Below are 12,290 nucleotides of genomic sequence, written 5' to 3' on the forward strand. Positions count from 1 at the left end.
CTACTGACTGAAGCTGAAGCGACTGAGCACATTGGACTTAAGAGGCATTTGGAAACCAAGTTTTACATCATTCATCTACTTAACAAAAGTTCTTAATGTATTATCTACTGAAATTCAAAAAGAATCTATAAAAAGTATCTCTTCTCTCTTAGACAAGGTTCAAAAAAAAGTGCATGCCAATGGCCACAAAAACAAAAGCAATTCAGAGCACAGATCAGTGTTGAGATAGAATTATCTACATATCTAAAGGTATACATAGCTAACTAAAGCTAACAAACATTTGTTTGGGGGGCTTAATTCAGTTTCTTAAGGGTTTTCCCTCATTTTGTCTAATATTTCAACATCATTCTCCCTGTTTTCAGCCAAGCAACATGCAAATATCATTATAAGTATTTCTAAATCTTCACTGTTTATTTATTGAATGAGCATCTGTATTCAGTCTTACATAAGGTACTGTGATCAGTGTGAGAGATACAAAACTAAAAAGAAAAAAACAAAAAAACAAAAAAAAACCCTGCCCTGGAGATCACTGTCGAGAGAAAGAAACAGAAAAATTAAACAGATGAGTACAATATACATGACAGGGATGGTTAAATTAGGAGAACTTCCTAAAAGAAATGACTTCTCAGGTGAATCAAGAAGGATAAGTAATAGTTAAGCAAATAAAGGTAGGAAGAGTGGCTGAAGAGCACAGGAGAAAATATTGCAGGCAATAGAAGCAGCATATATAAAAGTTCATGGCTCATTTACAGAAAAAGCAAGTAATATCACACAAAAAAGTAAAAAGAAATATCAAGACAAAGGGCTACAGAGGAAAGGTTTTTCTAAAGAGCCTGGATTTCATTCTGGAGACAAAGAAGATCGACTGAAGGATTTTAAGTTAGAAAAGTGTGAAATAATCAGATGGGAATTTTAGGACAGCAGTGTAGAATATGTATTAGGAAATTCAAGGCAGAGATCATCTATGACCCCAGTACAGTTATTCAGATAAGAAACAATGATATCCTGAACTAACCATGGATATATTTTCTCCTAATCAAGATGGAGATAAAGAGGAGCCAAAATCAAGATACAATAAAAGATAGTATAGAAGACAATATTTGATAATACTAATAATGTAGTCTTGATGAAAGAGGTATGTATAAAAAAAGGAAACATGGATAACTGATCATGAAGTCAGGGAAACAAAAATGTAGAAGCAGACTATGAATCTTAGTCAGCTGAGTAAAGCGGCTGCAAAATAATATAGTATATATGATCTCTTTTAATATGCACACATGAGTGGAGAAAAAGTCTGGCAAACTAAGTAGTAGAACTACGTGCCTTTTTTTTTCTTTATGTTTTACTGATTCTTTCATTTTTCTACATTTGGACAAATTTCTTTTTAATTAAAGACAATATAATTTTCTTTAAGAAACAAATCTTAAGGGGTTTTCTCTCTCAACTGCTGTTAAGGTAATTACAAGTATTTCTACCAAGTGACACATCTGTAGACAATGTCTGCAAACCAGCTTATGGACTAGAATTAAGATATATTTTTTTAACTACAGGCATTTTAGAAAAAGAGAAGGGAAGTGCTCTCGCTTGCCACTGCTAACGAAAGTCAGAGAAGAATTATACATTAAATATCCCACACCAAACTAAATATATTAAATCTCAATGAGATTATTCCACAGGCAATAAAAATACTCACATCAAATATATACAAAAATGTCAAAAGCACCACTGGATGTTATATGCAAATAAGAAAATGATAAATATATAGCAAAAAGGGAATTTTTGTAAGATAATTTTCTTTTTTTTTCTTCATTAAGAACAAAAGCCCTTTTTAAAAACATTATATCCCAGCACTCAAAAGCAAGTTATGTTACTTCACAGACTTGAAATGAGATAGGGTTCCAAAAGAAACAATATTTTTAAGGGATGTCTGGGCTAAAAAGGATGAATCAAAACAATGAACAACCTTGATAAAAAGAAGTTGGACAGAAAGAAGCTATATGTCCTTTTAAAAGTATCCGCTCACTCCCTACTCTAATGCCTCCAAAGTCAATGGTCAAGTCCAGGAAAGGAAAAAGAGACAAACACAAAGGCTGCTATAAATTCTAGTGAGGCTGAAGAGATGGCTACAATTTCTAGTTTCTGGTGACTCTTGCTAAAACCTTTAAATAAGTCAGAATAAAGAAAATCTATAGCACAAAGGAAAGGATATATGAAGGCATGGCTGGTGTCTAAAGGCTAACTACCAAGATAAAGGTTAGAGAGAGGCAGAAGAGAGGGTTTTTACCTCCTAACATTTCTGTCCATCTCCTCCCCTACAAATAATTCAGTACCTCACCTCTTTTGCAGTTTTTTGTAAACCTTAGTTCTTCTGCTAGTCCATTTAGATGGTCACTTTAACAGTCTCATAATATTGGCTCATCACTGCTGATAATTATTCCTCCGAACAACTCCCATTTGGAGTTTAAAACATATATATTAGCTTTCTCTCACAGTAACATATTCATCACGCACTCTACTGATTTCCTTATGCCTTTTTTGGCTCTCTTACCTCTGAAACTGCTGCCAACTAACTTCTCTATTAACTGCTTAGTTTGTTTCTCCCAAGCCAAATCTCTCATCAATAAAACCATTTGTTTGGCTTGGTTGTCAAACTGAAAGACTGGTATTGCAGAACTGAAAGGGGTATACATTAAGTGGTCAAGATTTGAAAAGTATACTGTAATTAAGAGCTATGTTTTATGATCTATGCATGTGAATGCCTCTACAGATTGAAATCTAGGCTTTAATTTAAGACTCTGTGATTCTGACTCAGTTCTCTGGCTTGGTTAATGGATCGACAAATATTTACTGCACGCTTTAATGGGCCTATTACCATACATAAAAGTAAACAGTACACAAAGTTAAATAACACAAGATGCATACCTGAACTCTCTACAAAGGAGAGGATAAATAAGGCGTTTAAAGGAATCATCCAGTGAGTTGTATAAGATCTTCATTAACTCTGGCCTTGCAAAGCCACGTGGTCTCCACCTGCAAAAAAGAAAAGCCTATTCTAACACTGATGTAACAAGAATAAGGCCATAAAAGGGCTCCTGGAAGAGGAGAGGGGAAGTGGAAAAGAAAAGGGGGAAAGAAACTTTACTGAAGCCAAAGTAACATAATCTGTGAGGAGAGGCTGTGATGTCTGAAAATTATTACTATGACATCTGGAGTTCTTATTTTTAAAAACCTGGTAACCATGGTCACACACAAAACTTAAGGAAGGAAAAACCTATTCTGAGGAGAGTCCCCAAGGCATTATTAATAATGGCCAAAATTGTTAAGCTATAAGAAAGTCACAAAAATTACTGAAGCACTGCTATAGACTGAATTATATCCCTAAAATTAGAATGTTGAAGCCCTAACCCCTAAGTTGGATGGAAATGGGGCTGTTGAGAGATAATTAGGTTTAGATGAGGTCATGAAGGCAGGGTCTCCATGATGGGATTAGTGCTCACATAAGAAGAAACATCAGATACCCGCCTCTCCACATGCTAGGTGAGGACATAATGAAAAGGCAACTGTCTGCAAGCCAAAAAGAGGGTTCCCATCAAAATCCAAGTCAGCCTGACCTTGATCTTCAACTTCCAGCTTCCAGAACTGGGAGAAAATTTCTGTTGTTTAAGACACCCAGTCTATGGTATTTTGTTATGGCAGGTGAAGCTAAGACAAGCACTGTATCCTTCTTTTACTATTTCTTAATCTCTTCCTGAGAGTTAAAATAGATTGAATAAAGGAGAAACTCTGTTTTATTCATTGCCTCTTGTCATTCTTGAGTAGAACTCATTCTATTCCTGAGGTTGTACTGCTCTATTAGGTAGCATATCTGCATACATACTGATAAATATAAATATCAGAGAACCCATCATTAGTAGAAACTTGCAAAGGAATAGTAAGATAAAAACACAAACTAAAAAGGACAAACAAATTCAGCCCTACCCCTTCTGTGTACTCTACAACGACAGCATTTCTGCCTGCATCCTTCAACGGCTCTTGAATAGAAAAATACTAATATTTTATCAATCATTCTTAATAAACCATTAATATACTTTAGGGACACTGTCATCTCCCTTACTTATCTCAGCTAGGAAATTAACTAAATTTCAGTGAACAAATATTTAAGCATTTATAATATGATACATGAGCTTCCCTGGTGGCTCTGCGATAAAGATGCCTGCAATGCAGGAGACCTGGGTTTGGTCCCTGGGTTGGGAAGATCCCTTAGAGAAAGGAATGGCTACCCACCCCAGTATTCTTGCCTGGAAAATTCCATGGACAGAGGAGCCTGGCAGGCTACAGTCCATGGGGTAACAAACAGACACAACTGAGTGTGCATGCAGACACACACACACACACAAAAGGCTACATAACAACTAACTGAATCCCTTTGATAGAAGGGTATTACTTGAGTAGAATATAGTTTTGCTTTTTAATTTGAATGAATGCAATTTTACGTAGAACATATATCCTTCCTTCCATCCCAACCCTGTTTCTCCCTACTGTCACCTATTCCTGATGTCATGAGAGGTAGAGAGAACTAAGATGTGAATCAAGACACAGTTATTATTTTTATATTCTGTTGCTGTTATAGGCACACCTCAGAGATACTGTCTGTTAGGTAGGTTCTAGACCACCACAATGAAGTATCACAATTAAGTGAGTCACATGACGTTTTTGGTTTCCTAGAGCATACATAAGACTAATGTTTATACTATACTGTAGTCTTTTAAGTGTGTAATACTGTTATGATGATGATTCTTCCTCTAACTCAACAGTTAAACATCTCTGAATAAATACTAAGACGGGCAGCACTTTAATTAAAATCCCACAATACTAAAGATATGGTATATAAGATGTGTACAATGAAGCACACAGATTAAGACAGAGGTCACAAACCTCAAATTCCTACATGGGTCAAGAAAGTACTGTAAAACTGGGGCTCTGTAACAACCTAAAGGGGTAGGCAGGAGTGGGAGATGGGAGGGAGGTTCAAGAGAAAAGGGACATAAGTACACCTATAGCTAATTCATGCTGCTGTATGGCAGAAATCAAACCAATATTGTAAAGCAATCATCCTTCAATTAAAAATAAAGAAATTAGAATTTAAAAAAAAATTTTTAAAGAAAGTACTATAAACAAATGAAAAAGACCCAGGGCTTACATGTGTGTTTTTGACAGAGACATGCTTTGCCTACCCCTTTAGACAAAGAAATATACTCCACTTTGGCAAAGAAATACACTCCCCCCGATTTTGTATCTATAGATAAAGGTAGGCTCTCTCCATCTAGCTTTCATTTTCCCATATTTAAAACAGAAATGGATATCCCTATATAGTTCCCTTTAAATCTACTACATGACAATCTACTACAGAACCACTTTAGTGTAGCATTTTCTCAAAGTGATGACAAACATTTGGGGACAGAATGATTTGCTATAAGACTATCCCATGCACTGACACTAAAAGCTAATTTTAAAAAATAAAAAAGGGTAGTGGCTAGTCATTCATTCATTCATTATTCATATGATATTTGATAAAATTTTGTCTCAATTATCCATAATGAACAAAAGACTTCAGATATACTATACACAGTATGTTTCTGTTAATTCATCTTTTTCAAAAAAGAAAAAACACTCTTTATAGAAGATTTGGAGAAGGCAATGGCAACCTACTCCAGTACTCTTGCCTGGAAAATACCATGGGTGGAAGAGCCTGGTAGGCTGCAGTCCATGGGGTCACGAGAAGTCGGACACAACTGAGCAACTTCACTTTCACTTTTCACTTTTCTGCATTGGAGAAGGAAATGGCAACCCACTCCACTGTTCTTGCCTGGAGAATCCCAGGGACAGGGGAGCCTGGTGGGCTGCTGTCTATGGGGTCGCACAGAGTCAGACACAACTGGAGTGACTTAGCAACAGTAGCAGCAGCATAAAAGATTTATATGATACAGATTAAACTGAAGGTCCTTCTTCCCAGAAATAGCCATTATTAATAACTCTTACATACTTCCCAGATAGTTCCTATTTCAACACACACGTTTTATAAAAATGTAAAAAGTATACACATCTATCCGTTTCTTTTTTAACACAACGGACATCTTTCCATATAGATCTCGATAAAGCATTTTAAAAATGAAAGAAAGAAAATTCTGCAAAAACCTAGAAACAGACCTGTTTTGTATGCACCACTTGCAGAACTCTTTCTTTACTCCATCAGGAATGTTAACCTTGACAGTCAGTATCTTCAAATTTTCTCCACGGTTAATTGCCAGAATCTGAGTGCAAACATACAGAGCAAAGAATGATGATCCACAAAATATATAAATGAACAATTTAATCAGTCAACACTTGTGAAACAAATTGGGTAGTTACCCAGGTTAGAGTTCTATCAGTTGTGCATTCATTTATTTACCAAGAATGTACTCAAAAATACTCATTTTTTAATACTTTTTACCAAAATAAAATAGAGCTACAAAGCCTATGACAGTCACAGGAAGAGACTTCGGTGATCTAAAATCTCATTTCAGATTCTACTAACTGAAAGTTTTTGATCACCTAGAGCTCCAAAATCACTGCAGATGGTGACTGCAGCCATGAAAATTAAAAAGACGCTTGCTCCTTGGAAGAAAAGCTATGACAAACCTAGACAGCATATTAAAAAGCAGAGACATTACTTCGCCAACAAGGGTGTGTCTAGTCAAAGTTATGGTTTTTTAAGTAGTCATGGATGGATGTGAGAGTTGGACTATAAAGAAAGCTGAGTGCCAAAGAATTGATGCTTTCAAACTGTGGTGTTGGAGAAGACTCTACAGAGTCCCTTGGACTGCAAGGAGATCAAACCAGTCCATCCTAAAGGAGATCAGTCCTGAATATTCATTGGAAGGACTGATGCTGAAGCTGAAACTTACCTGATGCCAAGAACTGACTCACTGGAAGAGACCCTGATGCTGGGAAAGACTGAAAGTGGGAGGAGAAGGGGACACCAGAGGATGAAATAGTTAGATGGCATCACAGACTCAATGGACATGAGTAAGCTCCAGGAGTTGGTGATGGACAGGGAAACTTGGCATGCTGCAGTCCATGGGGTTATAAAGAGTTGGGCATGACTGAGCGACTGAACTGAACTGAGAGCAGAGGTTCCTAACCTCTGGGATGATCTGCAGTAGAGCTACTGTAATAATAATAGAAATACAGTATATAATAGTGAAGTGAATTTGCTCAGTCGTGTCCAACTCTTTGCAACCCCATGGACTATAGCCTACCAGGCTCCTCCATCCATGGGATTTTCCAGGCAAGAGTACTGAGTGGGGTGCCATTGCCTTCTCCAACAGTATACAATAAATAGAAATAATAAAACAAAGCAAAGTATACAATAAATAGAAATAATAAAACAAAGCACACTATAAATGTAAAGGGCTTAAATCACCCTGAAACCATCCACTCCACATCCTACCCCATCCCCACACCCCAGGCCTGTGGAAAAATTATCTTCCACAAAAATGGTCCCTGGTGCCAAAAAGTTTGGGGACTGTTCACTAGGCTTAGAAGGATATATTTCCTTTATTTGTTCAAAGACATCACTAAGATAATACAAATATGCAAAACTCTAAGTGGAATATTTAACAACTACTAATCATTACCATTTATTGAGCAATTATTAATTGTCAGGTCCATCTAAGCACTAAATATGTTATCTCATTTATCTTCAAAGCCACCAGTAATGCATGTGCTATCATCTTACTTTTATATGATAATTCTTCTAAAACTAACTTGTCCCAAATCAAAAGGCTAGCAAGGAGCAAAGGAGGAATTTAAATTCACATCAAGCTGTGTCTGCTCTTAATTAGTGTATTAAAAGAATAATTATTTTAAAACACATTAAAAACACTCCTCAAAAAAAGAGCAAATGAAGCAAACCTAAAGCAAGCAGAAGGAAGAAAATAATAAACAATGGAAGGGAACTAAATAAAACAGACAATAGAAAACAACAAAAAATATCAACAAAACCAGAAGCTAGGTCTTGGAAAATATCAGCAAGATCAACAAGCCTTTCACTAGATGACCAAGGCAAAGAAGGAGACATTCCAGTTATCAAAATCAGGAATGAAAGGAGCCATTAATCTGAATATTATAGAAATAAAAATAAAAGGGATCATAAGAGAATACTATGAACAACTATACGCCAAATTAGGTTAATCAAATGGACAAATTCCTAAAAAGACACCAACTTCCAAAATAGAACAAAAAAGAAAGAGAAAATCCAAAATGATCCCTAACAAGTAAAAAGATAGAATTAATAATTTTAAATTTCCCACAAGGAAAAACCCAGGCTCCTATGGCTACACTGCTGAATTCCACTAAATATTTAAAGAAGAATCGATACCAATTCATCACAAACTCCTCAAAAAATACAATAGGAACAAAAAAAGCTTCCTGATTCTGTTTACCCTAATACCAAAACCAGACAAGAACACTAAGAAAAATGTAAAGACTGTTACTTCTTATGAATATAGATGTAAACATTCTCAATAAAATACTAGTAAACCAAACTCATAAACATATTTTAAAAAATTATACATGAGGCTCAAAAGGGATTAATTCCAGGAATGCAAGGTTGATTTAACATCCAAAAAGAAGCTAACATAATACATCATTAACAATAGAATAAAAAGCAAAAATTACATGGTCATGTCAATAAATGCAAAAATAATACTTGAAAAAATTCCAGCAGTTGTTCATGATAAAAAATACAGAGTAAACTAGGAACAGAAAGCAAACTCTTCAACATGATAAAAGGTACATACAAAAACTCCACAACATAATATTTAATAGCAAAAGACTGGATGTTTTCTCTCTATGATTACAAAGGTGTCTCCTCTTGCACTTCTAGTCAACACTGTATTAAAGGTTCTATCCTGGAAAATTACGCAAGAAATAAAAGGCCTCTAGATTGAAAGGAAAGAAGTAAACCTATCTCTATTTGCAGATAATATACTCTTGCTTACACTAAATCCTAAGAAATTCACTATAAAACTACTTGAACTAATACAGTTCAGCAAGGTTGCAGGATAATCAATTTCTACACACTAGCAATAAACATTATGAAAATAATTTTTAAAAATTCTATTTACCATACCACCAGCAAGAATAAATTACTTAGGAATAAACTTAATAAAATAAGTTCAAAACTTATACTCTTGAAAACTATAAACACTATTTTTTTTTTAATTGAACCCAAATAAATGGAAAGACATCCCAGGTCCATGGACCAAAAGGCTTAATATTGCTAAATGGCAATAATCCCCAAATTAATTCACAAATTCAATATAAGCCCTATCAAATCCCAGTCAGTTTTGTTGCAGAAACTGAACAACTAACTCCAAGATTCAAATAGAAATTAAAGGAATCCAGCATAAACAAGTCAATCTCGTTTAAAAAAAGAACAAACCTGGAGGACTGTCACTTCTCAATTATAAACTACAGTAAACAACCGTGTGGCATCAAAGGTAAACATACAGATCAACAGAATAGAACTGACAGTCCAGAAGTAAGTCTATACATCTACCATCAAGTGAATGTCAACAAGGCTGCTAAGACAATTTAATGGGGAAAATAGCCTTTTCAATAAGTGACTCTGGGACAATGGATGGTCACATGCATGGATATGAAGTTGGATTGTTTCCACACAACATACACAAAAATTAGCTCAAAATTGATCACACCTGTTGATATGAGACACTTTAGAAGAAAATACATGGGAAAATACATAGTCTTAAGTTACATAAAGCCTTAGGTAAAACACCACAAGCATAATCAACACAAGAAAAGAACTACACAGATTACTTCAACAAGATTATACTCTATACCTCAAAGAATACTGTCAAGAAAGTGAGAAGAAAGCCCTTAGCAAAAAAAAATTTTTTAAGTTTTGCAAATCATACATCATACAAAGGACTTATACCTGAACATACAACTCATAACTCAACAGTAAAAAGATACAACCTAACTAAAAATATTCAAAAGGGCCACAGACATATTTTTTCAAAGATAATACAGAAATGTTCAATGAGTACATAAAAAGATGCTCAACATCAGTTTTTACTAGAGAAATGCAAATCAAAACCATAATGAGATATGACTTGATAATAAAATGGCCACAATAAAAAAGACAGAGAGTAAGTATGGATTAGGATATAAAGAAACAGAATCCTCATAAACTGTTGGTGGAAAGGTAAAATAGTGTAGCCACTTTGGACAACAGTATGGCAGTTCTTCAAAAGGTTAGAGATACTATATAATTCAGCAATTTCACTGCTACATAAAAAAGGAAAAGTATATATCTTTTTGAAACTTTATATAAATTTTAAAAGCATTTTCAAGTAAAATGTTAAATACAGAACAAACTGTCAAAATTTAAAAAACTATAGATACTTTAAAAATACTTTAAATATATTTGAGACATTTCTAAGGTAAACACTGGCAGAAAAAATCACTTAAAAATAAATTTTTAATGCAAAATAAACTTTATTTGGGGCTGGACAAAACCTTCAATGTCTGCCAGCTCTCTAAAATAGTGAAAGGAACACTCAACAGTAAATAAAAGTTCTCATGCAGAATATAATAATAGAGTAGAAGAAGTTATTTAATCTTTATTTATAAAAATATACTACAAGGCCATTCTCACCTTTGCTCCAGAAAAACACCTAATTCTGCTTTATTGACTATGCCAAAGCATTTATCTGTGTGGATCACAACAAACTGTGGAAAATTCTGAAAGAGATGGGAATACCAGATCACCTGACCTGCCTCTTGAGAAATCTGTATGCAGGTCAAAAAGCAACAGTTAGAACAGGACACGAACAGACTGGTTCCAAATCGGGAAAGGAGTACATCAAGGCTGTATATTGTCACCCTGCTTATTTAACTTCTATGCAGAGTACATCATGAGAAATGCTGGGCTGGAGGAAGCACAAGTTGGAATCAAGACTGCCGGGAGAAATATCAATAACCTCAGATACGCATATTACACCACCCTTATGGCAGAAAGTGAAGAAGAACTAAAGTGCCTCTTGATGAAAGTAAAAGAGGAGAGTGAAAAGGCTGGCTTAAAACTCAACATTTGGAAAACTAAGACCATGGCACCCAGTCCCATCACTTCATGGCAAATAGACAGAGAAACAATGGAAACAGTGAGAGACTTTATTTTGGGGGCTCCAAAATCACTGCAGATGGTGACTGCAGCGATGAAATTAAAAGACGCTTGCTCCCTGGAAGAAAAGCTATGATCATCCTAGACAGCACATTAAAAAGCAGAACTCAAAATGGATTAAAGATATAAATGTAACACCAGAAACTATTAAACTCTTAGAAGAGAACATAGGCAGAACACTCAATGACATGAATTAAAACAAGATCTTCTATGACTCACCTCCTACAGTAATGGAAATAAAAACAAAAATAAACAAGTGGGACCTAATTAAACTTGAAAGCTTTAAAAGGTGAAGACAGCCCTCAGAATGGAGAAAATAATAACAAGGGAAACAACTGATAAAGAATTAATTTCCAAAACATACAAGCAGCTTATACAATTCAATACCAAAAAAACAAACAACCCAATCAAAAAGTGGGAAAGGGACCTGAAGAGACATTCCTCCAAAGAAGACATACAGATGGCTAACAAGCACATGAAAAGAGGCTCAACATCACTCACTATCACATAAATGCAAATCAATGAAACCACGATATAACCCAGCAATACCACTTCTGGGCATATACCCTGAGGAAATCAAAACTGAAAAAGACACACATACCCCAATGTTCATTGCAGTTCTATTTACAATACCTAGAACACGGAAGCAACCTAGATGTCCATTGTCAGAAAATGGATAAAGAAGCTGTGGTACATATACACAATGGAATACTACTCAGCCATAAAAAGGAACGCATTTGAATCTGTTCTAATGAGGTGGACGAAACTGGAGCCATTATACTTTGTGAAGTAAGTCAGAAAGAGAAATATAAATATCGTATACTGACACATATATTTGGAATCTGAAGAGATGGCACTGATGAATATATTTTCAGGGTGGCAATGGAAAAATGGACACAGAGAACAGATCTATGGACAAGGTGGGAGGAGAGGAGGGAGAAGGGGAGATGTATGGGGAAAGTAACAGAAATTTACAATACCATGTGTAAAACAGATAGCTAATGGGAATTTTCTGTAAGACTCAGGGAACTCAAACAGGGGCTCT

At 35.2% G+C, this 12,290-nt stretch overlaps 1 protein-coding gene across 3 annotated transcripts in view; it reads right to left on the reverse strand.

Moving 5' to 3' along the window:
• SRBD1 (S1 RNA binding domain 1) overlaps positions 1 to 12,290 on the reverse strand; it is a 226,052-nt gene that overhangs the window by 168,587 nt on the left and 45,175 nt on the right. For all 3 annotated transcript variants that reach the window (XM_005686560.3, XM_005686559.2, XM_013967606.2), the window contains exons 10-11: positions 6,208 to 6,311; positions 2,923 to 3,030 (exon numbers count right to left, since the gene is read on the reverse strand). In XM_005686560.3, the coding sequence (XP_005686617.3) occupies positions 2,923 to 3,030; positions 6,208 to 6,311 (212 nt within the window). The remainder of the gene's footprint in view (positions 1 to 2,922; positions 3,031 to 6,207; positions 6,312 to 12,290) is intronic.

This window comes from Capra hircus, chromosome 11, assembly GCF_001704415.2.
Source record: "Capra hircus breed San Clemente chromosome 11, ASM170441v1, whole genome shotgun sequence".
In the NCBI taxonomy this organism is placed as follows: Eukaryota; Metazoa; Chordata; class Mammalia; order Artiodactyla; family Bovidae; genus Capra; species Capra hircus.